The sequence below is a fragment of the Hippocampus guttulatus genome, chromosome 6 (genome assembly GCF_054856545.1).
Source record: "Hippocampus guttulatus isolate MCC_2025c chromosome 6, RoL_Hgut_1.0, whole genome shotgun sequence".
In the NCBI taxonomy this organism is placed as follows: Eukaryota; Metazoa; Chordata; class Actinopteri; order Syngnathiformes; family Syngnathidae; genus Hippocampus; species Hippocampus guttulatus.
The window spans coordinates 3,587,335-3,613,355 of record NC_141266.1 but is presented as its reverse complement, the minus strand read 5'-3'; the positions used below and the strand labels follow the sequence as shown (position 1 = coordinate 3,613,355).

At 42.8% G+C, this 26,021-nt stretch overlaps 1 protein-coding gene across 1 annotated transcript in view; it reads right to left on the bottom strand.

The window, feature by feature from the left end:
• The window catches only part of LOC147203323 (CUB and sushi domain-containing protein 3-like), a 299,067-nt gene that overhangs the window by 225,707 nt on the left and 47,339 nt on the right, over window positions 1–26,021 (bottom strand). Inside the window, exons 19-25 of the mRNA XM_086114399.1 lie at window positions 24,017–24,143; window positions 20,689–20,891; window positions 17,920–18,111; window positions 17,206–17,344; window positions 15,756–15,943; window positions 15,265–15,459; window positions 12,747–12,863 (exon numbers count right to left, since the gene is read on the bottom strand). Coding sequence (XP_085970525.1) covers window positions 12,747–12,863; window positions 15,265–15,459; window positions 15,756–15,943; window positions 17,206–17,344; window positions 17,920–18,111; window positions 20,689–20,891; window positions 24,017–24,143 — 1,161 coding nt within the window. The remainder of the gene's footprint in view (window positions 1–12,746; window positions 12,864–15,264; window positions 15,460–15,755; window positions 15,944–17,205; window positions 17,345–17,919; window positions 18,112–20,688; window positions 20,892–24,016; window positions 24,144–26,021) is intronic.

The following is a 26,021-nucleotide window of genomic DNA, read 5'->3' as shown; positions in this document are numbered from 1 at the left end:
CAATAGTTTTGTTGTGTGCAAATAAATTATTTTGCTACAAAAACATTATTTGTAATGTTCTTTTGTAGGAGGAACACATTATTGAGGTATTTGAGCTGCCACAAAAGCAAAAAATAGTGTACAACTTGAAATGATGCTTGAAATGCATGCTTTTACAAAAAGCTCATTTTCTCTGGATTTCTGCAGAAAATCGACCTTTTCCATAAAACTTAGCAGTTTTCTAATGCTGATTGCCAACGAACGGAGAAACAAACTTTTTTTTCTGCTGAAAGAAGAGAGTCTCACCTTTCTTTTGACAGGTTGCATGTATATATAGCCATAGAACAGAAAATTCTGTGGGCCTTGCAAATCAGTCAAAATTCAGTAAAATGTGAGGAATTGAGGGGGTTGCTCCAGTGAAAAGGGGTGGTATTCAATGAGTTAATGGCTGTTCATAAATGATTATGCATTGCTCATTGTTTTCCAACCTGGCAAACAATATGGAATTACCATCTAAATCTTAGATTCTCAGAGGATGTTAATTGTTTTGTTGAAAAAAATAAAGTGGGGGTAGGGGTGGAGGGGCTTGATGCGGATTCTGATCACCTTGAGCCAAAACATACAACAGGTGGGGTCATTCCAAGTTGGATGAAACAGATATAAGTTGTCATATGTATGAGAGAGCAACTTAGCCAGGCAGACAGGCAGGATCTTCTGCATTAGTATCTGCATTTCGTTTGCCTATGATGGATCTTCTTTATCAATTGACTCATCCCATTTTTTTTCTCCAGTGTTCCAGATTTGGTTATATGAAAACATCATACTTTGGTGGATGTTCTGTATGCAACCTCAAAACGGTGAAACACTAGAAGCTGAACTTGGTGCAAAGAAGAGCGAACCGCTGCTCGCTAATGTACGTGTATGCATGAATGTTTACAAGCAGTGCCTTAGGCAAAGATTGAGTTCCATGAATAATTCAGCATTTCAAAAAAGAAGCAGACTTATTGTTTGAAATGTGACTGCAAGTATTATTTCAACCCATAATTAAACATTGAAGGGCAAGACAGATGCACACTGTACCTTAATGGCTTTGGAATGGTGCAAAGCACAGACAAGCCATGAGTGCTGAGTGTCAAAGAATGATACCTCGCTTTTGCTAACCTGATTCATTTTTTAAGAAACACATTGGATTTCCTCCTTCATCATTTTTGTGTTGAAGAGCCATGACAGGGCACATGCATAACTTGAAAACACAGATAACAGAGGTACCAAGAGATAAAAATGGAAATGGAGTTCTGACTTTATACTCAGTTATGGATATTGTAGTACATTGTGTATATTTAAAATGCAGGTTTGCGAGTAAGCAGGTATATGATTTTTTCCGACATAAAACATGAAAAAGTGGGTGGAACACAGAAACACCATAAAAACGTAACTATGATACTCCCAAAAATGCTTCTCTCATTGTCAAGCGTGTGTGAACATTCACAACCAAAATGAGAACCGATCAATGGTTGAAATTACAAAGCGAGGAACTAAGAGAGCCAAATGACTATGTACGAGATCTAGAAAACAACACGAGCATAATCAGCAAGCACGGTCAATAATCCAACAGTGACTAGGCATCTTGGCAGTCCTGAAATACATGACAGGCTTGATTGGTAAACGCGGAACAGATGTGTTTGCTGGAGGGAAATGGCCCTCACTCCAGCTGGGTCTGAAAACAAAACAAACAGACAGACATGACAGTAACCCCCACCCCCTCAATGGATGCTGGACGCCCCTTTGGTGAACAACCTGATTTGGACGGACGGGTGAGCTGCATGTAAATCATGGAGGAGTGACCAATCCTGGATCCAGGAGCAGGGGACCCACTGACGCTCATCCGGACCATAGCCTTCCCAGTGGACCAAGTACTGCTCACCCCTGCCTCTGCGTTTGGAATCTAAAATCTCCCTGATAGTGTACACCGGGTCACCATCAACAATATGAGGAGGAGGTGGAAGGGCAGGCGGTGCACAAGTGGACTGGACCCCATGGGCTTGAGCAGTGACATGTGGAATACAGGATGGACCTTGAGAGTGGGTGGAAGGCAGAGCTTGACAGGAACTGGGTTCACACTAGCCTCCACCTCGAAAGATCCAATTAATCTTGCTCCGAGCTTGCGTGAGTTGCCTGTCAGATGCATATCCCACGTGGAGAGCCATAACTTACTGTATGTCCAGGGCGATGCTTGAGCACAGGATGTCGTCAACGATCTGCAATACGCTGATTGTGTTCGACAGTGTGTGATGCTGCTGCTCTGGTTTCCCTCCAGACATGATGGGCCCGCTTATGGAGTTGGATGCATAGGACATCCACTTGCCCTTCTTGGTAAGGAAACACAGGGAGTTGATACACCGGCATGAATGGAGAGCAACCTGTGGCAGACGAGGGTGTTGTGGGTATATTCAACCCATAGTAACTGCCTAGACCATGTAGCAGGTTGATGCAGGCATACACACTGGAGGGCTGTCTCCAGGTCCTGGTTGACCCTTTCGCTCTGCCCATTAGATTGTGGATGATGTCCAGACGAGAGGCTAGCTATGGCTCCCATTGCTCTGCAAAATCTCTTCCATACATGAGAAATGAACTGAGGACCACAATCAGAAACGATGTCCCTAGGAATACCATGGACACGGAACACATGACAAATGAGCAAAGAGCGGTCTCCAATGACGATGGCAGCTTGGTGAGAGCCGCAAAGTGGTCCATTATGGTAAGTATGACTGACTTCCTTCGAGACACAGAAAGTCTCGTAATAAAATACAAGGAAATATGCAACCAAGGACTAGATGAGACAGGAAACGGCTGGAGCAACCCAGCCATAGGTTGGCGGGAGATTTTGCCGCAAACACAGGCTGCGCAAGCCCAAACAAAGTCCTTAATTTCTCTTTTAAGGTCAGGCCACCAGAAATGCTGATCAATCATGGCGAACGCACAGTTAACTCCCAGATGACAAGCCAATTTAGAAGCATGGCCCCACTGTCGCACCTCAGAATGGAAGGCCTTAGGCACAAATAAACGACCTTTGGGACAATCCTCGAGGACAGAGGTTTCCTTAAAGGCCTCAGTGATCCTCAGCTCGATCTCCCATCGAAGTGTCCCCACTATGCAATGGCCTGGCAGAATGGCTTCCATCCTGGTTTTGTCCACCGCCTGATCATAACGTTGGGAGAGAGCATCAGGCTTATTGTGAGATCCCTGGCAGTAAATAAATTTGAACCTGGTGAACAGCAAAGCCCATCATGCCTGTCGTGAGTTGAGTCGGTTGGCTGATCAAATGTAAGCAAGGTTCTTATGATCGGTCATTTGGTTCCCTCCAACCAATGACACCATTCCCAGCGTGCCAACAGTTCACAGTTTCCCACATCATAATTTACTTCCTCAGGGGTGAGTCTTCTTGCAAAGAAGGCGCAGGGGTGGAGCCTCTGATCAACTGGGGATTGCTAGGAAAGACCCCCCCTCCTGAATCCGAGGTGTCAACATCGACAACAAACGGTAGATCAGGAATAGGATGGATGACCACAGGTGAATTGGTGAATAATCGATTAAGTTTATTTAACGTTACTTTTGGATCATCCCTCCATTTAAACATAAGGGGTGTTCACACGGCACACATTTGCTTCGGCGCTGCACCGATGTATTTTGTTGCGATATATTTTACACCGCAGCAAATTGTGTGGAGCGTTCACATGTACAAAGCCGCTGAGCGTGTCAGCACCGGCACAGCGTCGGTGCAGCGGAGCAAAACGACAGAAAACAAATGAGCTATCGTGTTGGTTCTTTTTAAAACGTATACACAACTCAAGCGACTACTGGACAGGCACGTCCTTCTCCTTCTGGGTCTCCGTGCCTTCTGCTCGAGAGTTCCTGCCCCCGAAAACGTAAATCAACGATGACTTCAATGACATTCAGAAAAGCAAACACGTAATGCGCCAAACAGAAAATCAAGAGAGGAAATCACAAAATAAATTATATGGGGTGCGGGGGGTTGTGAACACACAACAAATGAACAAACTACACAAACAACTCCGAGACAGTCCAGTCTCCTACAAAAGGAAAGATGTTACCAGCCAAGTCTTGTGTCGTTATTAAACAAACACATGACGGAAGTCCGACAGAGCACGAAAGCAACGCATTCTCGCCGTACGTAAACTCTTCACAAGCATATGCTCTGGAGCAAATTTAACCCAGTTGCGTTCACACGTGCAAATTTACACCGGTGCTGCTTCGCAAACGAGCATTTGCTCTGGAGAAAATTTTTAAACCACCTCCCTGAGGTGGATCAAATTTGGTGTAAGCTGTTTTCCGGGGCTACGCCGGAGCTAATTTGCACGTGTGAACGCTCTACTGGGGCAGCCCCGGCGTAGCACCGGACCAAATCTTGCCGTGTGAACACCCCTATAGTCTTGCTAGAAGTTAACTTAGACCAGGGGTGTCAAACTCAGGTCCTGGAGGGCCGCTGCCCTGCATGTTTTACAAGTCTCCCTGTTGCAACACACCTGATTCAAATGAACAAGTTCAATTTCAGGCTTCCGCAGACCTTGCAAATGATCTGATCACAAACGCTAGCTAACCATCTGAACAAACATGAGCTAAAGCATCCAGAGCCACCCTTTATCATTTTGCGTGATTTTAATAGAGCACAGCTTGACCATGAACTTCCCAGATATAAGCAGCACATTGATTGTTTCACCAGAGAAAGCAACATTCTAGACCATTGTTACACAACACTTAAAAATGCATACCAATCTGTTGCAGTACTGGGTTTTTCTGACCAGTTTCATACACTTAATCGTCACACAGACGCACAGACTCCAATGTGGAAAACCAGTTGTCAAGACTGTGAAGAGTTGTACCCATGAAACAAAGCTAGCTCTACAAGAATGCTTGGACTGCACCAACTGGGGCGTCTTTGAAACTTTAACTGGCAGCCTAGACAAATCCTCGGACACAGACATCAGTTTATTTTCATGCGTGTACCAAGCCCTTCCACTCCTTTAGCTAAAACAAGCCAGGGTTAACTGCCAAACTCGGGCAACTTCGAAAAGAGAAAGACTCCGCCTTTAGAAATGGAGGTAAGGCACTGTACAAACAAGACCAAATCTAAGTAACAAAGGAAATTAACATAGCAAAGAGAAGCTATGCAGAGAGATGGAAAAAAAAACAGTTTTCTGCTAACGACACTGTATCTGTGTGTAATGGCCTGAAAGCAGTTACTAACTACAGGACACCATCACTCCAAGCAGTGAACAACAAGGACTTTATTGATGATCTAAACATGTGTTCTGTCGATCCGAAAAGGACACCTTCACTTCCCACACCTGCCCACCCTCACCAGAAACTACCTTATCCACACCTGAGACCTCATTCCCTGCCCTGGAGATCGACAAATGGAATATGAGATGGCTCTTCAAGCAGCAGAAGATCAAGAAGTTTGCGGTGCCGACAAAGTGTCCCCATCCGGCCTGAATGTCTGCACTGACCAGCTGGCTCCAGTCTTCACACAGACCTTCAACAGATCCCTGGAGCTGTGTGAGGTCCCATCCTGCTTCAACAGTCCACCATCACCAAGAAACCAGCAACATTGGAACCAAATGACTATAGGCCTGATGCTCTGATGTCTGTGGTCATGAAGTCCTTCAAACGCCTTGTGCTGAACCACCTAAAGAACATCACCTGCCCCGACTGGATCCACTGCAGTTTGCCTTGGGAAGTGTCTTTCTAAATTGGAATTGTGTGGGAGTGGAAAAGTTGTCGATTTTCCAAGCCCACTAGAATGCAGCAATGCATGCACACAAGTGTAATGACGCCACCCACTCAAACAGGCTTTCACATATGCTAAAAATACATTCCCATGATTGAAGTGAGCGAGACTTGCCTGCGACCACACCAAACAAATACAGTTTATGTACATAGTAGCAATGATGAAGTGTCACAGTTCTTAGCATGCTTTGCTTGAGCATGCGGGAAGAAGTAACTTCGCGACCGGTGGTGGCTGGCGATGTTTCTGGGTCCCTTTGGTCAGTGCGGGGCTGAAAAAGTAACCTCATCGTGTTGCCCTGCATTGACAGCAAGAGATCTTCACTCGCCGAATCGAATCATGCTGAGAGGTGCCGGCTTCACCATTGCTACAATATTACGATTACTGTACAATTATACTGTATACATTGTGTGGTAGAACAATGCTTAAAAAATATTTATAACTTCATATGGGTGAAATTGCGAAAGCTTGTGGCCGAAATGTAATGACTATTGCGTACCACAGTGGTTATATTAAAATGATTCATTTGATTCTAATTTATCTCTTTGTTTTCACATCCCCTTCCAACCGTCTTGTTTTTTTTGTTTTATGCGATGCTTATTTCCAAGGTGGGTTCAAACTCATCACGCAACATGCAGCAGGCCTTGCGTTCTTGAAGAACAACTGCACACGCAACCAAGAGAAGACTAACATTTATCTTTGTTCCTTGTTTAACCTAGTTCCTTATGTTGTTCATTGCAAAGAAATTTGCTTTGCACTTTTTATTTGCTTTTGCACTTTCCATTTTGTGTTTTACATATTGCGTAATAAATGTTGAATTGGAAATTATTTTGATTTTATTGTTAAATAAATAAGCATTTATAATCACAATCAACAGCAAACTGGTACAGAAAATTGGGCCATTTTATATTCCACGATGAAGAAAAAAAGTATCAAGAAAAGGTGAGGAACGGTCATGTGTGCGAAGAGAAGACGACACATTTTTAGAGACATGATGAGCGGTGATGCATGATAGGGCTGCTCTGGTTTCTCTCCAGATACGATGGGCCTAATTCAGGTGGAGCTGAATGGAGGGGTTGTCCACTTGACCTTCCTGGAAAGGGAACAGAGCGGGTTGGAAACCGTACAGAGCCATAAACGGGGACCGGCCTGTGGCAGACAAGACCAGGGTGTTGTGGGCATATCCGACCGAAGGCAAATGGCTGGCCCAGGACGCCGGTTGCTGAAGACATGCACAGCGGAGGGTTGTCTCCAGGTCTTGGTTCACCTCTCAGTTTGATCATTAGTTTGAGGGTGATATCCTGATGACAGGCTTGCCATGGCTCTGAGTGCTTTGCAGAATTTTGTCCACACGCATGAAAGAAACATAGGACTACAATTCGACACAATGTCCATCGGCAGATTGTGGAGCCGGGTGACATGACGAATGGCTCAGTGCCTGTACATTGGGGTTCACATCGGTAGACGAGAGGGTTTCCTCCCTCCGCCTTCGGGTGGGGGGACGGGTCCTGACTGTTGTTTGTGCATATACACCAAACATCAGCTCGGCATACCCACCCTTTTTGGAGTCCTTGGAGGGTGTGCTGGAGAGTACTCCTGCTGGGGACTCCCTTGTTCTGCTGGGGGACTTCAATGCTCACGTGGGCAATGACAGTGAGACCTGGAGGGGCGTGATTGGGAGGAACGGCCCCCCGATCAGAACTCGAGTGGTGTTTTGTTATTGGACTTCTGTGCTTGTCACGGATTGTCCATAACGAACACCTTGTTCAAACATAAGGGTGTCCATATGTGCACTTGGCACCAGGACACCCTAGGCCGCAGTTCGATGATCGACTTTGTAGTTGTATCATCGGATTTGCGGCCGCATGTTCTGGACACTCGGGTGAAGAGAGGGGCGGAGCTGTCAACTGATCACCACCTGGTGGTGAGTAGGCTCCGATGGTGGGGGAAGATGCCGGTCCGTCCTGGCAGACCCAAACGTATTGTGAGGGTTTGTTGGGAGCATCTGGCGGAATCCCCTGTCAGAAGGAGTTTCAACTCCCACCTCCGACAAAGGTTTTCCCATGTTCCGGAGGAGGCGGGGGACATTGAGTCCGAGTGGACCATGTTCCGTGCCTCTATTGTTGAGGTGGCCAATCTGAATTGTGGCCATAAGGTGGTTGGTGCCTGTCGTGGCGGCAACCCCCGTACTCGCTGGTGGACACCAGCAGTAAGGGATGCCGTCAAGCTGAAGAAGGAGTCCTATCGAGCCTTTATGGCCTGTGGGACCCCAGAGGTAGCTGACGGGTATCGACTGGCCAAGCGGAACGCAGCTTCGGTGGTCGCCGAGGCAAAACCCGAGCGTGGGAAGAGTTCGGTGAGGCCATGGAAGCCGACTTCCGGACGGCTTCGAGGAAATTCTGGCCCACATCCGACGTCTCAGGAGGGGGAAGCAGTGCACCACTAACACTCTGTACAGTGGGGATGGGGCGCTGCTGACTTCGACTCGGGACGTTGTGAACCGGTGGGCAGAGTACTTCAGACCTCTTCAACTCCACCGACTCGCCTTCCTTGGAGGAAGCAGAGCCTGGGGACTCTGAGGTGGGCTCTACTATCTCTCTGGTTGAAGTCACCGATGTGGTTAAAAAGCTCCTCGGTGGCAAGGCCCTAGGGGTGGATGAGATCCGCCCGGTGTTCCTGTGTTGTGGGGCTGTCCTGGTTGACACGCCTCTGCAACATCGCGTGGTCAATGGGGAGAGTGCCTCTGGATTGGCAGACCAGGGTGGTAGTCCCTCTCTTTAAAAAGGGGGACCGGAGGGTGTGTTCCCACTACAGAGGGATCACACTCCTCAGCCTCCCTGGTAAGGTCTATTCAGGGGTGCTGGAGAGGAGGGTCCGTCAGGAAGCCGAGCCTTAGATTGAGGAGGAGCAGTGTGGTTTTCGTCCCGGTCGTGGAACAGTGGACCAGCGGACCAGCTCTACACCCTTAGCAGGGTCCTCGAGGGTATGTGGGAATTCGCCCAACCAGTCTACATGTGTTTTGTGGACTTGGAGAAGGCGTTTGACCGTGTCCCTCGGGGAGTTCTGTGGGTGGTGCTTTGTGGGTATGGGGTACCAAACCCCCTGATACGGGCTGTTCGGTCACTATACCACCGATGTCAGTAAGTCGGAATCGTTTCCAGTGGGGGTAGGACTCCGCCAAGGCTGCCCTTTGTCGCCGGTTTTGTTCATAACTTTTATGGACAGAATTTCTAGGCGCAGCCGAAGCGTTGAGGGGGTCCGTTTTGGTGGCCTCAGTATTGCATCTCTGCTTTTTGCAGATGATGTGGTACTGTTGGCTCCTTCAAGCAGGGCTCTCCAACTCTCACTGGAGCGCTTCGCAGCCGAGTGTGAAGCGGTTGGGATGAAAATCAGCACCTCCAAATCTGAAACCATGGTCCTCTGTCGGAAAAGGGTGGAGTGCCCCCTCCGGGTCGGGGAGGAGATCTTGCCCCAAGTGGAGGAGTTTAAGTATCTTGGGGTCTTGTTCACGAGTGGGGGCAAGAGGGAGCGGGAGATCGACAGGCGGATCGGTGCAGCGTCTGCTGTGATGCGGACGTTGTATTGGTCTGTCGTGGTGAAGAAGGAGCTGAGCCAAAGGGCGAAGCTCTCAATTTACCGGTCGATCTACGTTCCAACCCTCATCTATGGTCACGAGCTATGGGTCGTGACCGAAAGAACGAGATCCCGGATACAAGCGGCCGAAATGAGTTTTCTCCGCAGGGTGTCCGGGCTCTCCCTTAGAGATACGATGAGAAGCTCGGTCATCCGGGAGGGGCTCAGAGTCGAGCCGCTTCTCCTCCACATCGAGAGGAGCCAGATGAGGTGGCTTAGGCATCTGATTCGGATGCCTCCTGAGCGCCTCCCTGGTGAGGTGTTCTGGGCATGTCCCACCGGGAGGAGACCCCGAGGAAGACCCAGGACACGCTGGAGAGACTATGTCACCCAGCTGGCCTGGGAACGCCTCGGGATCCCCCGGGGAGAGCTGGAAGAAGTAGCTAGGGAGAGGGAAGTCTGGGCTTCCCTGCTAAAGCTGTTGCCCCCGCGACCCGGCCCCGGATAAGCGGTAGAAGATGGATGGATGGATGAAAATGAAAATTTCTTGTCAAAATTAACACCGCATTATCGTTAAGTTGCACCCTTAAGAGTTCTGGTCTCTGACAAATTAAAGTAATTTTAGATTGATTTAAGTTTTGAAGGCATGACGAATCAATTTAAACTCAATGCAACCATTATACTAACGGACATGTTTGGTCATTCTTGCTTTGAGTGGTTATGCCTGCAGACTGGAGAGGGATGGGACGATGACTTTGCAACGTCACTGCTCAATGCAAGTTGTCACAAGTGCACTCAATCAATAAAATGTCAGGGGTAAGGAAAAGCAAGCTTAACAAACAGAAAATCAAATGAGTAAAATTGGGAAAATGTACAGTGCAAAATAAAACTAAAATTTAAAAGTAATAAATTGATCTACACAATCAGAATGAGGAATGCACTTGAAAAAACACATTAATGATCAGAAGGTACATATTCTTTTTCACACAATGTCTTTTTTATCTGTCGACGTTGCAGGATTGTGACTTCTGCTGTCACTTAGAGTGCCCTGGCATGTCAGCGTGGTGCTGCGTGAACAAAACCTTAGAAATAGTTGGAAGAGTGCAGAAAATTGATTCAGCTGAGGACATTCTTTTTGTTTGTTTTTAAGGTGTTTCAATTTCTTTGGATGTCTTAATGGACGGAAGAACATTAAATTACAACTGAAATAGAGTTTTTTAAAAGTTTGGAAGTGGTTCTGGGTCACCATGCAGAGGGGTGGGGTGGTCAGTGGGAATTTCAGGAATATATGTTAATTTTCTCAAACGGCCGGTGCTGGGCATCACGTCCACAATCATTTTTTTAGCACGTGACTGCCGCACCCCATTTCGGTGCATGAGGGCCCATCAACGACAAATTTTCAATCCATGACAGTCACACACAACAAACCCCATCCCCTGACCCTCCCCATCCCCTGTCGACGACTATTCCTGGGATGGATTGTTTTCCCATTCACGTCCTTGGCCACGCATAACATTTCTGTGCGGACAAGAGGTTTAATCGTTAAACAATGAAGAGATTAAGCAAACTATTACCAAGGCTTCAATCTGCAAAGTCCAGTGTGGATCAGGATGGTGATTTAAGCACAAGAAGGGAAGAGGACAGTTCTGGAGCCGAGAGCAAATGCTAAAAGTGGTACTGTTAGCCATAAAGCCCTTTCTAGCAGCGGCGAATAGCAAGCAATCTTTCCAGAAAACACAGGATAATTACACAAATTCAAATGTGGATTTATGTGGAGCAGGAGAGGAAGAGTCCAGTCCGCAGTGCAACACTTGAGGACGTGTTCAAAAAATTTTCTCTCAAATGGCATTTTGTAATAAAACACACAGCACATAAGGACAAACTGGCATGAATTTCTCTTGTGTGATGACGAAATAAAGAAGAAGTTAACCCTTGAGTGTTGTTCTGGAACAAGTACAGTAAAAGTAAAAGACATTACTGTGGCATATTTTTCATCACTGGAGCCGGTACGCCCCACTCAATTGGAGAACACACACATTTGGAAAATAATCTCATTAATTCCTCAAATGCGGTGAAACAGTGAGAATTTTTACTTGCCGCTGCGTACACACAATTTTTGATTTTTTTTTTATTTATTTATATCCCGATATTTATTTTTGACTTTTGTGTGCAATACAGTTCACTTGAATCATTAATGGAAAACAGCTATTTTATGTTCAAAGAACGTGTTTGAGAACCACTGAGTGTAATGGTACTGTTCAAACTGCATAACACACTGTCTTTTATTCCTTACAGTAATATCTGCCTCAAATTTTTGTATGAACATTTAAGCCAACTGCACATTTATATTCTATGTTGGCCATGTTGGTGGTACTTGGACAGGTCAGTGTTTTTGGGGGCGAAACATTGCATGGAAAGTTTGATGACCCGTGCCCTCATTCAAATGCACAAACAAAAGAGAAGCAGAATTTAGCTGCTATTCGGCAAACTGCAACAAACACAATTGTCATGGTTCTGTTTGTGGCCAACAGGTGGCACTGTAGGGCTCCGCCTGCAGCTGCACACCTGTTGGTGATTGTGTCATTAGTTGTCTGTTTTAAAAGGACTCCCGGCACGATCACTCGGTGTCGGCTCATTGTTTGTCATGTTTCAGTCATATTTCGGTGACTGTTAGTTTTTTAGCTTCAGCCATGGTTTTTGTTTGATACTTTGGATTCTTTTTGGTCTTAGGACTTTGTTTTGGATTTAGTTTTCTGTGTTTTTATCAATACAATTTGTCAAGTAAACCCTGCTCCTTCCTCCTGCCTGCTTTTTGGGGTCCTCCATCACCACATTTCGTGTCAACAATGTTGTATAACTCAAAATAAACTTTTTTTTTTCCAATAGAGTGACTGAATATAAAAACCTCTCACCTCTATTTTTTTGCAGAAGTGAAAATGCGCTGAATATTGGTTTTGCCATTTCTAATGTTCATGTTACTGCGTTTGATGATTGGTACTTTCATTGTATTCTGTGTTTCCAATCTGATACAGGCTGACTTTTTTTATTTAGTTTGGGATGTTTATCCTTTACATACAACACCGTAAATTGCCTTTGTGGATGAACTGGGCTATATAAATAAACTCGCCTTGCCATAAAATAAATGTACTACAAGGAAATAAATTGCAAGAGTGACCATCTTTGAGAGGGAGCCTCATTTGTTTTCACACTGTTCATACACAGTACCTCATCATTAACTGTCCATCCGCACAAACCATATATTCACTCAGCCCTTGTGCTGTATTCCACATTAGGAAAGTGAAATACATCCACCCTACAAATGGGCTGTAGGGAGTAAGTGAGTACTTTTCCAACTCAACTCATGGGAAATATTGCTTAAAAGGCTTACCAAAGTCCCCCGGGACAAAGATATCATACACACAGCTCTGTCCTCTGGTGTAATTATGTGGATAGTTTGGAGACAACACGGTGCCCTCTGAACCAGTGAAGTGACCACCGCAGGGAGCTGTGGTGACAGGAAAAAGTATAACGAAAAATACAGTTAAGAAATGTGGGGAAAATGAAGCAATACTGCGCCATCAGCAAGCGCGCATGTAAGCATTTCAGTCGCAAAATGAGATGAGGAGTCACTGCTGGATTTGTACCTGCTGACAGATGTGGATCGCGTAACACTAGGATTCCTAACTTAATTTGTCATTTGAGAGGTACATCTGGGACTTTTTCAACAGCAACTTGAAATAGGCAAACAAGGAGCTCTGATTAATGTTTACATTTGTAAAACCCAACGGTGACCGAAACAAGCCGGGAAAAGTGCTTTGGTCTTCGAAATACATGAAAACATCACTCGTCAACAAACGCGCAATTGTGCCTGCAAATACCTGTACATTCGACTCAATCGTAGATGGTAAATTATGAAAACAGCCTTTGTTTTAGGAAACTAATTCCAATCAAACTAAAACTATTTTTGTAACCATTTCATGCGCCATGTAACCTGACAACATAATAAGATGTCCACTGTAGTAACCACTGTCCCTGAAAGGGTTAAAATCAATTTCTTGAGATCAGTAATGATACCATCTGTTTGGGAGAAAAAAATAAATAAATAGATAAAACAAACCACCATTTTCAATGTCCGCTCTTCTCCAAAGCTGACATGAAAGGTTTTTTCAGGACATGGTGATTGAACCAAGTGTTTGTGACAAGGACCTTCTTAACCGTGACATGTCCCTTTCAAGCACTTGCAGTCTCAAGTGTCCTACACATGCAAGAGCCTTACAGCACCATCGATGACAGATCATGAGATGTCACTGAAATTTGGCAAATCGTGGGTGATGCAATGCAAAATACACATTTCTGGCATGAAAATGTTCAACGCTAAAGTAAAGAGAAGCTGACTTTGAAAATAATTGTCAAACAAAACCATCATTATTAAAATTAGGCCCAATACAAAATTGACAAAAAGGTGATGGAAAGAAAATGTTTTAAATAGGATTCAGCTGCATTCATTTCAGATATAAATCATGGGTGTCAAACTCATTTCATTTTGTGGGCCACATACGGCCTCGGTAGATGTCAAGTGGGCCGGACCATTAAAATTATACCATACTCTGCTATAATTAACCAAAATAATATGTATTTCCTTTGTTTTGGTCTCAGGAAGCACAAGAACAATAGGAACATGTTGAAATTTAATGAACATATGTTTTAAAAATCATTTCATGAAGCACCTTAGATTTCCTCATACAAATGTGCAATTTACTTTTATCATTCACATATATGCATTGCAACTGATCCCACTGATTGTACAAAGGCACACAACTTTAACAAGTAATTGGTGTTGACCAATATAGTAATGCACTTTGAGATTAAACGAGACTTATAAAGAAAGGAATTTTTCAACAATTTACACATGTGCATATAAAATGTATTTAATCCCTGCCTACACCTTACAAACTAAGGAGAGTGTTGTTAAATGTGTAAAGAATAAAGTATTCACATGTCCTTGATAGCCTCTGCTGTGTTGGGTCTGTCTCAGTGACAGATGAGGTGGCTATTGTCTTCTTCTCTGATCATAACAACATTGTCTTCTACTCTGATCAAAACAGTGTGTCCCCTAGCAGATACTCCATGGATTGCACATTATTAAAATATTAATTCAGTGTCTTTTATGCATTTTTTCACTTTTAAATTATCCCGCTGGCCTGATGGAACCTCCTTGGGGGCCGGTTCCGGCCTGCGGGCCGTATGTTTGACACCGCTGTTATAAAGGGACATTGATCAGATTCACTGCAAACACACACCATTTTGAGGTGTATTTGTTCTTAAAATATGTACTATTAGTTGCAGAACATAAAATCTTCAGTAACGTTCAACATCAGTGATTGGTGGGTAGGTGTATTTCATATCTTCATGTCGCAAGCAACATGTTTTCCTGTTTGTGATGACTATACCTTGTGTGTAATGTTATTGAAAAAAGGTACAGGTAGTTATCCGAACTTCAAGACATCTGTTCTTGACACTGGGATGATGTTAATCTCTGTGAAATGGCAATCAGATAGACCCAAATGTAAATGATAATAGTATTGTGTGTGGCTGTAGGGTATCGTGCATGGTACATTTTTATTTGTTCGTTTGCTTTGATGACTGGGTCACAAAAAATATATATATACTGTATATATACTGTATATTAACTTAAAACAAAGCCAAGTACGGTCGATGCAAATTTGTAGACATTTTTAATGACTTTTCTCAACCAAAATATGAATGTGCTTTATTTCACTATCGTAGCCAATTCTTGCGCGGCGATGTCAATGGTTTCTGTTGAGTGTGCACTTATAGTCGTTCATCACACAGAAGTCAGAACATCACAAAGCATCACGTATCGATCCGGCAGCTTTGCCTCTCACCTTGACAGCTTGGCTTGCTTCTATCCCACTCTGGTCTCTTGCTGTTGCCCATCATACATGTCAGAGTAGAGTAGCCTTCCAGCAGGTATCCGGCCTCGCAATTATATGTAACCATTGATCCCAGCTTGTAGTCAGTGCCCATTTTGGTGCCATTCATCACATTACCTGGATCAAAACAGGCCTCCCGCAGTTTGGCTGCCAATCAAAAGACAACATTTAGAACAAGGCTGTTATGCCGCAGAGAGATTATAAACATCAGAATATTCCAGCCTAGATTATTGGTATGCATCACAAGGGACTGTTTCATTACATTGTTGAAGAAGACTTGTAAATAGGGATGATAAAAGAGAACGGCAATCAGGAATAAAATGTGAACAGTATTTGCAACGTAGTCAACCTCAAAGATGCATTGAATCTCATGCATAAAGATGCATGAGACTTAAATACAATGCAATACAACATGTGCATAGAAATCCACAGCTCCACAGTACCTTTGTACTCTAAATGAAAGCCAGTGTAGCTCACAGAACCGTCACTACGAAATGCCAAGTACATGAAGTTGGAGGAGCTCTCAATCTTCTCAGGTAGTTTGCTATCCTGGAAACTGCCAATCAGATACGTGCTGCTGTCTGGTCCATCGTAGATGTACAAGAAATCATAGTTGGGCTCAATACTGAAGCTGCAAGGGAATTAGAAACAATTAGATACAATTGTTATTTTTCAAAGCCTAATCTCCAATTCAACACACTGTGGTGTATATGAGAGTCGAAACCTGCTCCTGGTTTCAAAACGTAGATGGTGTGCTATAATGTGAGGAGTGAGTCATGCAATTAGTTTGTCATCAGACAAAAAGATGAAAAAATAAATCAAATAAAAAACGGATAACTCCTCGAGGAGGTGGGGAGCGATTAAATTGCTGGGACAACGTGGCACAAAATCTTCCCAGGTGGCAGTTTGAAAATCATTTCATATTGTTGCTTTGTAAAACGAATGACTTGCCACAAGTGAGAATGAGGGCAGACAAGTGAGAAAGAGAGCAGAGCTTCTCTCTTTTCAAAATAATGAGCATAAAGTATGACAAAAATGCAAATGGCTCCGAGATAATTGCGTTTGAGTTGAATGGAGGCAACTCCAATTCAAAATGACGCCCCCATCCTTTTGATGGCAATCCAAGGTCACCAAACAGCAACATGATATTTTTGATATTTATTTTGAAAGACAAAAATCGAAACGAAACACTACACCTCAGTACCAATGCTTGAGACCTGCATGAAAAAAAAAATACTCAACAGTGAAGTGTTCGGGCTGCCCTCAGGCTCATCTTACCCTGCCAGACTTGCAATTAATGCCTCAATTGTCATTAATAAAGGAAAGCCTCTGAGTATCATGCAGCATCGTAAATTACTTGCAATCCTATCACACCTCTTCCTGTAATATACATTATTAATCTGAAAATGCTATTTTACAGCATTTCAGCAAAGTGGCAATAATATCTGCTTCTGAAGCAAAAATTCTGCTTTTCTGCGATATACCAATATGCCTGGACTCCAACCCAAGTGCATCACTGCACAGACACGGCCAACTTAGCTCAGTGGTGTTACAACTGGTTCCGTCACAGAGAACAAGCCATTCCGAGGTGCAGCCTGTGCTGTGGTGCATTCACTGACAACTACAGCAGTTTCAGTTTCACGTTAGAAAACACACAACATGTTTCGAGAAACCTCGCTTGTGTGATCTACTGAACCAGCTACCGTTTAAAAAAAAAACTCCTCCTTTCCTTCTTTATCCTAGGTACGAAGGAAGAAAGCGAACATGTTGTCCAATTCAATCCTAAACTTCAATAAGCAGGCCAACGGTGTACGCTGGTTTACATTCCCTGTTGTCATTTGGGAACCTTGTTATCCTCGGCGAATAAGCAGACAGCGTCGCAGATAGACATACCTGATAAAAGCCAAGGAGATGACATAGTCGGAGTGGACAGCAATAAGCCAATCACAGTCTTTACTGTGTGGGTAGGGGTGTGGGTAGTTGGGTGACAGGATGAATCCTGAAGATCCAGTCACATTCCCCCCGCATGGAGCTTGACATAAATAAAGAGTAGAAATAAGACATTGCAAACGTCCTGCATTTTGCCATCAATATATGTCTATCATGGTGACTGCAGAAGGAGCTCCTGCTGACATTGTCAAACTGGATTTAAAATTCGGAAGTATTCCACCCTGAGTAACAACATTAGCATAAAATGCACTTTAGTTTAAGTAAAGCTACATGAGTCACTCGATATGAGCTTGGAACTGCAAGAGGAAGTGCAGTGATCCAAGAACATCTATTTCTTTCGACCCGTTGACCTGAATTATTTCTAATTGCATTGTAGTGTAATTAACTGGTAACATGTAGGGTGGTATAGAGCAGACCTGTCCACCTCAGTGGCTCAAACATTCAAAAATACTTTAGTTTGTCACGCATTTCAACAAAAAATAGACACTGCCATAATCTATTCAAGGGAAAATCTCTACACTCTAGCTTTCCCTTTGATCCCCTGCACTTTTGTCCACCCCCTCTCTCTCTCTTATACCACATATCGCTCCCTCTGACTTTTACTCATCTGTCTCCTGTCTGACTCACGCGATAGCAGCTCTCGCCCCCTAAACTCACCAATGCAGCTTGGGGGGCTGGGTTGCCAGTAGTATCTATTTTCCACTTGGATGCAGGTGATTCTGCTCTCCCCCTGCAATTCATATCCCGGATCACAAGAGAAGGTCACAGAGTCACCGGGCTCCCGCCCTTCCCCGTTGCGACTACCATTCATTGGAATACCTGGATCTCTGCAGGCAGTGGCAAGAGAACCTAAGGGAGAAACACACACGGATGAAGATACATGTCACATGCAAGCACAGTGGATTATTATTATTATTATTGCTTAAACCTGAGTTACTCGTCAAGATTTTTCAATTGTCAGCAGCCTTCCAAACTCTGAGGGACCACGCGACTGATGAGAAAAACTCAAAGGTGTAACAGTTCTGAGTATAAAGTGCGTGTGGTGGGAAGCCACACGGCAAAATCATACATGAACCAATTTCATTCATGAATATTTTGACGTCAGACGGGAAATCTGGCAAAATCTTCCGAGTTAAACGTGATTTGAGAGTAAATAAACGTGGCTGATGAAGAGGAGTCAGTGGCGATATTTGGTGGTTTGTTTTGAGTAGTAAAAAAGAGACAGCATAAGAAAGGGTGCAGCATAAGAAAGCACACACGGTGAAAAGTCAGGCCAAAACATGGCCCCAACGTCCTTCCAAGCGGTCCAGATCAGTCTGAACACAGCACACCATGGCAGGATTATCTGGCAAGATTACTTTTTGAGCCATTACAGTAATCGGAGCATCCTTACGGTTGTTGGAAGGGGGGATTTAAAATTGCACTAACAATCCTGCTGTGTGAACTGGACTTAATGGCTCATCAAATGAAGTGACAACTATTTAATCGTTTAGAACCATTGTTTCACTTCAAACAGTCAAAATCCTCCCATTTTAGCCTCTCCATAGTAAATACTCACTGATGACCGCAGGACTTTAGGCAAAGCAGAATGATTATCTTTGTGTCAAATCAGAAATGAGATATCTGCAAGCAACTGCTTTTAGTTTGGAAAACAATCATCAACAAAATTACGGACCAAAGCTCACTCAATCATAATTATTTTATGGACAATATAATAGTTTCTTCATTATTTGCAGCCACAGTAAAATGAACCTCAAAGTGAATACCAAACTAGTCGCCCTTCACATTTATCAAGACCCACTAAGTAGCGTTCAGCTTCAAAGGCTACAAAGGAGTACATCACTCCCTCTCATGTATTATTGCTTACCTGCTATTTATTTGTTTTTATTTCAACACTAAGCAAGACATAATAAACCACAATAATCCATTAATAAACAGAAATGTCCAAAAAAGATTGCAATGAACTTCAATGAAAAAGTAAGTTTATCCAATGAATCAATGGAATAATAAATGATAAAATATTGTTTCTAAAAATAGTCAGTTGTGACAGCTCTTCATGTCATTTGCAATAAATCAGTAACCAAGAGAGAACATGCACACTGGGCTCTATTTCGTGAGAAGCATGAATATGCACAGAGGTCGACTGAACCGGGTTTTGGAAATTTTGCTGAGGAGGGCAAGTAGGCGGATCTGAAAGAGGGAGGTCTGTGCCGCTGGGGATGTGAACACAACCCACTAAAATCACAAGCAATCAAACGGCTCCTCTCATTCTCTGTGCGTATGACAACGATGCAATATTATGTAGTCATATTACACAACCTCATTTACAATGGTGAATGTGTTCCATATGATGAGTGATCAACATGAAAATGAGGGAAGGCACGGGAAGATGACATTCAGGAGGTAACATTGGGCCCGTTTACTTATCTCTTTAACTTGCCAATTCCAGTCAAAAAGACAAGTCAAGCCAGCTGCTGTGATTGCCTTACAGTAAAATGCCGCCAACATGCTGCAAGGACCCAACTTAAAAATAAAAGTCAAACAAAAGCCCAACAGAGCATTGAAGTCCATGTAATTTCCTTGGGCTTTTATTTCGAAGTTGTTCATTGCAGTGCATGGTACCGCAATGCAAAGGATGATCGTTGTGATGGCTGGCCTGACCGCGGTCTTATTTGGTACATGAAAACAAATCCGAAGGAGGATGATTCTCCGCCGGCTTTTATTTTTTAAAATCTGTTCAGGATCGATGCTAGAGACATTTGCATTGGCATTATCTATAATTGTGCTTTTGGTGTCTACCTGGGTTATCCAGTCACGTGTTTCATAAATGCGGCGGCGCTCAGTACATTGACCATTTTTTAAATTAATTAATACAAAACTAAGGGTGGCCGGTAGTACAGTGGTTAGCACGTCGGCTTCACAGTGCAGAGGTACCGGGTTCGATTCCAGCTCCGGCCTCCCTGTGTGGAGTTTGCATGTTCTCCCCGAGCCTGCGTGGGTTTTCTCCGGGTACTCCGGTTTCCTCCCACATTCCAAAAAAACATGCATGGCAGGCTGATTGGACGCTCTAAATTGTCCCTAGGTGTGAGTGTGGGCGTGGATGGTTGTTCGTCTCTGTGTGCCCTGCGATTGGCAGGCAACTGATTCAGGGTGTCCCCCGCCTACTGCCCGAAGACGGCTGGGATAGGCTCCAGCACCCCCCGCGAACCTAGTGAGGATCAAGCGGTTCGGAAAATGGATGGATGGAATACAAAACTATTAACTTTTTTTTATTTAACTTAAAAAAAAAAAACACCATTAAAAAAAGTACAGTCTGCCTTTCAGATAACTAGTCCTTACAGACACCATCATCATACCAAGTTTTAAGCATACTCACAACCTCATTAACATTAGTGCATTGTCTTGTAGTAAGAAGAAAATACTCACTGGAGAAGTCAATGGCAAACCCAGACTTGGTGATGTAAAAGTCAGTTTCAAACTGAATGGTGACCACATTGAGAGTTGAGTGAATTCCCTCAGGCAGCAGTGAGCCGCTAAGCTCCTTCAGAGACATTTCATTTTCCGGAGGCCCATCCCACACCTTCAGAATATCATGGGATGCCTCGGTGTCAAAAGCAAGAAACTGGAGGCTGTAAGATGCAGGATAGCAGTTATTATGGCTTCAGTTCTTTCCCTCCGCTTTGGACTATGGCTGCAAGAATGAATCAATAAAATCGACAAAAAAAATCTGCCATTCAAAATGTTGGCAAGGAATATCGTTATCAATTTCAATAGAATATTGTAAAAAAACCAAAAAAACTATTTTATCATCAATCACCTGATGCATGATGCTTAAAAGAGCATTTGAGCATTTCACTTAAAGTATTTGAGTGTGAAGTCCAAAGTGTTGGAGCATTTCACTCTACTCAACGCTCGACAAATGCTCAACAACGTGTCACCTGCACGCTTTGCAGTGCAGGGCAGGCAGCATCACAACCATGACAGCATGTGAAGTGAAAGCCTGTTTTTGTTTTACTATGCTGCCTGCTGCCAGGTACTGCAAATGAGAATGCATTCTCAATTGCCTTACCTGGATGAATAAAGGTTCAATAAAGATTAGTTGGAGTCACTGATGAGGAATAAGCGAGCTCCGCAGGGTGAGTCCCTACAGAGTGGATGTGTGTACAGTCGACCACAGCGATTCAAGGACGATAGGGACCAGCAAATCGAGAAAATCTGTGTATATTTGAAATGGCCATTGACATGCATTGGGAAAACAAAAAAATAAATCATTAAACTTGGATAAAAAAGCTTCCAAAAACATTGATAAACATAAAAAAAACAAAACAAACTAAATGTTAAAAATAAATAAATAACGAAATAAATACATCTTGGGATAGGCAAATACGCAGCTCCTTAACCACGGAGATGCATGGATTGACTGTAATTTGATAACAATAATTTCTCCGAACAAGGCGCAAAATGATTTTTTTTCTTGTTATTTGTCACTCCTAGTTTTAGTTTATTGTAAAACAGAGACACAAATAATAAAAACAAACTTCCACTAATTGAATGCTAATGTACTGTAATGTAAAAAAGAGGCATAGATAGACATGCTGACAAAAATTTGCACCAGTGTCACGATTATTATAAACCTTCACAAAAACTAAATGGCCCAAGTGTCGTACACTTATCTTCTGGAATAATTGACAATAAAGAGACAGGAAACAATTGGATATTTGCATGTATTGCTCTTTACCACAGAACTAATGTACATCACAACAATAATGGATGACGTGGTGGGTGACTACAATATTTTGGAAGGGACTCGTTTAACCTGCCCACAACAACATGTGTCACATTATCTACGACACCTAAATATAGAAACACAAAAGGATCTTACGCTCAAACCCGTGCACTTGTATGATTGATCACATAAAAAAATAAATAAATAAAAGAAAATGATTAGTGTTTGGAAATTGCTAACTGATGTACGTGCAACAACGTAAGAGGGATGTCAGGACTTTTATTAAGCAGGTTGCTCAAGACAATTACCGCAGTTTTCACAATATAAGGTGCACCTAAAAGCAGTCGATTTTCTAAAAAGCTAACAGTACGCCTGATAATCTGACGCACCTTATATATATATATGCATCAATTTTCTGATTTCTTGGACGTACTCTTCTAAATGTTCTGGAAAGCGCTTTGTTACAGCTGCAGCTGGAGGCTAGTCGTATGCTTTTGGAGTATCCTGTATATGCTCAACAGCTCTTCATTTTCTTTACTTTTTGCCATTTGTTCAAACATCTCGGGGCTCTTTTAATCAATACAAAATAAGTGAAGATATTGAACACTGTGCATTTGTATGTTTATGTTTTGGTTCATGGCATATTGAAGATTGCACGACTGTCTGTGTCCTATGTGTTGTGTTGTGTTATTTTTGTTATTTTGACTTTGAAATGTCGCCTCGTGGGTGGCTGCCTTTCCAGCAGCTCCTATATTTTGTTGTTCTACTTCTTCCTTTCATAACTTTGCTGCTGTGAATTGGGAATTTCTCCATTGCGAGACTAATAAAGGTTTACTTATCTTATCTTATATTGTCAAGCTATTTGACATGTTTTTCAATTATTCATCTTGACCAGGCTCAGAACCTGGGGGGAACAAGCCTTCTCAGTCATTGCCCCCACCCTCTGGAACACTCTACCACCACACATCTGCAACTGTACTGACCTGCAGTCCTTCAAATCATTTCTTAAAACTCACCTGTTCTGCAATGCTTTTAACACCTTTTAATCCATTTTACCCATTTCTGCTTTGTTTTTCTTCTTCTACGTGTGTTTCTTTTAAACCGTGTATGCTTGGCTTTGAAGTGTACATTTTATCCCGTGTTTTAAACTCTTGTAAAGTGTCTTTGAGTACAATGAAAAGCGCTTTCAATATAATTTTATGATTATTACTTTGTACGTAAACATTGATTACATTGTACATGCAGCAAGTTCTGCATTTGCATTGCCAATTTGAATTGATGTCCTGTTTTTTAATAAAGGAATTGATTAATAAAAATGAGTCAATTCATTGAAATAAAAAATGACTGGTCAATCGATGTTTAAAACGATCGTTAGTTTTCACCTTACATTGAACCTACACCTACTACCTGAAAACGGATGGATATCAGTTATAATTGAAAATGATTATCAGAATTATCATTTGTGGGATTATTTCATCAAGCAAAAAAAACATTGCTTCCTACAAACATCTTGCACAAATATTTCCGAGAAGGGAAGCTGAGCTTCAGTTGAACTTGGCAAGGTAAAATGACAAATACATTTAGAGAGTATTCTTTCACTTTTGGGCATTTTTTGTTGAGGTTTTGGTGCAATCGGGGCAATATCTGCTATAACAACAGAGGATTTGCATCAGCAGGCTCATTGACAGATATCAAGAAGAAAAATCTATTTTTTAAAACAACATACAGTATGACTGACTGGATCAAATTATGTTTCCCCTGCCCAGACCTCGACTAAATTAAGTTGTCTGTCAAAGCCTTTCAGATCATTCAGTCCATCCATCATGTGCAATTTACACATAACCTTGTACAAAGCAATGTATTTTCCTAGTCTCAAATATGTATGGCTTTCTCAATTGTATTATTTTTGCTTGATTTGTGTCATCACATTTTGATATTCTGACATTTCCACTGAAATACGATTGAAATATGAGGGAAAAAAATATGTATGTGTATTTTTTCGTTTACTGCATTAACAACTGGAGTTACCTGACAATATTTCCAGAGTTGACCTCAATGGTCCATGTGCACCTCAGGTTGTTGTCATAAGGAAACGGGTAACCAGGTGAAAGGATGCGCCCTGAAGATTTCCCCTTGAAATTGCCACCACACTCCGCTGTGCACGCACCCCCACACACAAAACACACACATAGACACACACACACTTTATTTTTATTTGGAACTGTACAAAGCAATAGTCAGTGTGCCCGTGCAACAAACTAAATTCTATTACCACTACTACTAATTAGACTCATTCGAATCATTAACTTCTTGCATGGCTATTTTATCTTCGATATGGATCATCAACAGTTTCAAGATTTGGCCTTGTATCAAAACACAAAGAGAACTCTTTGTGTTCATCCTCTCTGGAGCTGGAGAGTCGGGTTTATCTCCCAGTCGGGAGTATGAGGACTTGCATTGTGACATGTGAATATTCCCGTGACATGTGACCAAAGATGACACCGGAAAAAATACTTTTCTGGATCTGGCATCACATGCCTACAACAACTGCAAATGTGTTCTTTACGTTGATAATGCCACAGCACCTTGAAATATGAAACTTCATGTGAAAGCAATTAAAGTAGAACATACAAAACATTGTGAATATATTTCCTGTCTGGGTGTGCACATTTTTCCCCTTTATCTTGATTAGTTAGTTGAATATAGTCATAGTCACAGCTTTAAATTACAACATGTCATTTTTTTTTCAATTAGTTGTGGTTGGATTGGTTGAATTTTGTTTTTGAGGATGCATTACGAGTCAAGTATAATGTTAAAAACCAACATAAGGACAAACAGGTACCAAAATACAAAATCATTTCTTGGAAGTTAAAAAAATGCTGTCCGATTGTTAATAAGCGTGCTTTCTCGTTCTTATGAACATGTGATCACCTGAAACATTTTCAGTGGCGACGGAAGTCCAAATAAAACAAGAAAGCATGGAATACCCGCTTGTTGTTTTTTCCAGCGATTTCAAACCAAGGTCGCATCGGCTGGTTAACTCGTGAAGATTTAGCTCGGGAAATATCTCAAGTTGCATTTTGTGCTGCGATCACAGAAACATGTCAAGTGTCTTTAGGGAAGTTAACGACTGCACAACCATTCCAATTTCTACTCTCATGTGCGTTCTTAGGAATCCTGGACTTGGCGTGTAATTGCAGTCTGGGTTCCTTTTGAGATGTATTATCAATAGTGGCTTTCAGACTAAAAAGCCCAAGAACGTCAGGCCTGTGGATTTCACGGTAGTGATCGTTTCCGGTAGCATGTCGTTTCCGTGGGATCATTTTCACGGTCCCGAAAAATTGTTTCCCATAAAAATCACGGTACACTAGTTGACTGTACGCGATCAATTCTCTCCTGTGTGATCAATGCGATTTCCCTGTGCCTGTATGTGTGTTTGTGATGTGGTGGGTGTGTGTGTGTGTTTCTTCTAATCTACTTTTGTGGGGGTTTTTCAGTGGTGGGGGGCGGAATCGATAACGTTATGTGCATATGCGGGTTGCTATTTCAGTCTGCGCGCTGAGAAGTGGATGACAGAGTGAGATGGTGGCGAAAAAAACCCAAAAAAGAGACAAGTGTATTACCGTATTTTCCGCACGAAAAGACACTGGATTATGAGCCACACCTTCAATGAATGGTTATTTTGTAAATTTTTTTCAGATATTAGACGCTTCGCACTAAAAGGTGCAATCTACAACGCGTCCACTAGATGGTGCTACAGTCCTTCCATTCAACTCGAGAGGCGTCCGTTCAACTTGAGAGGTGTTCATGACCGCCTCTGAAAAATGTAAATTAACTATTACTGGACTTAAATGAAACTACGAAAATTGAAAACAATGCATCAAAACAGAAAATCAAGCGAGGAAATCACAAAATAAATTGTATATCCCCCCCCCCCCCATCCCCTACAGAACTTATTTTGTGATTTCCTCGCTTGATTTTCTTGGTGTTTTCATTGAAGTAATCGTTAGTTTATGTTTTTTGGTGGCGGTCT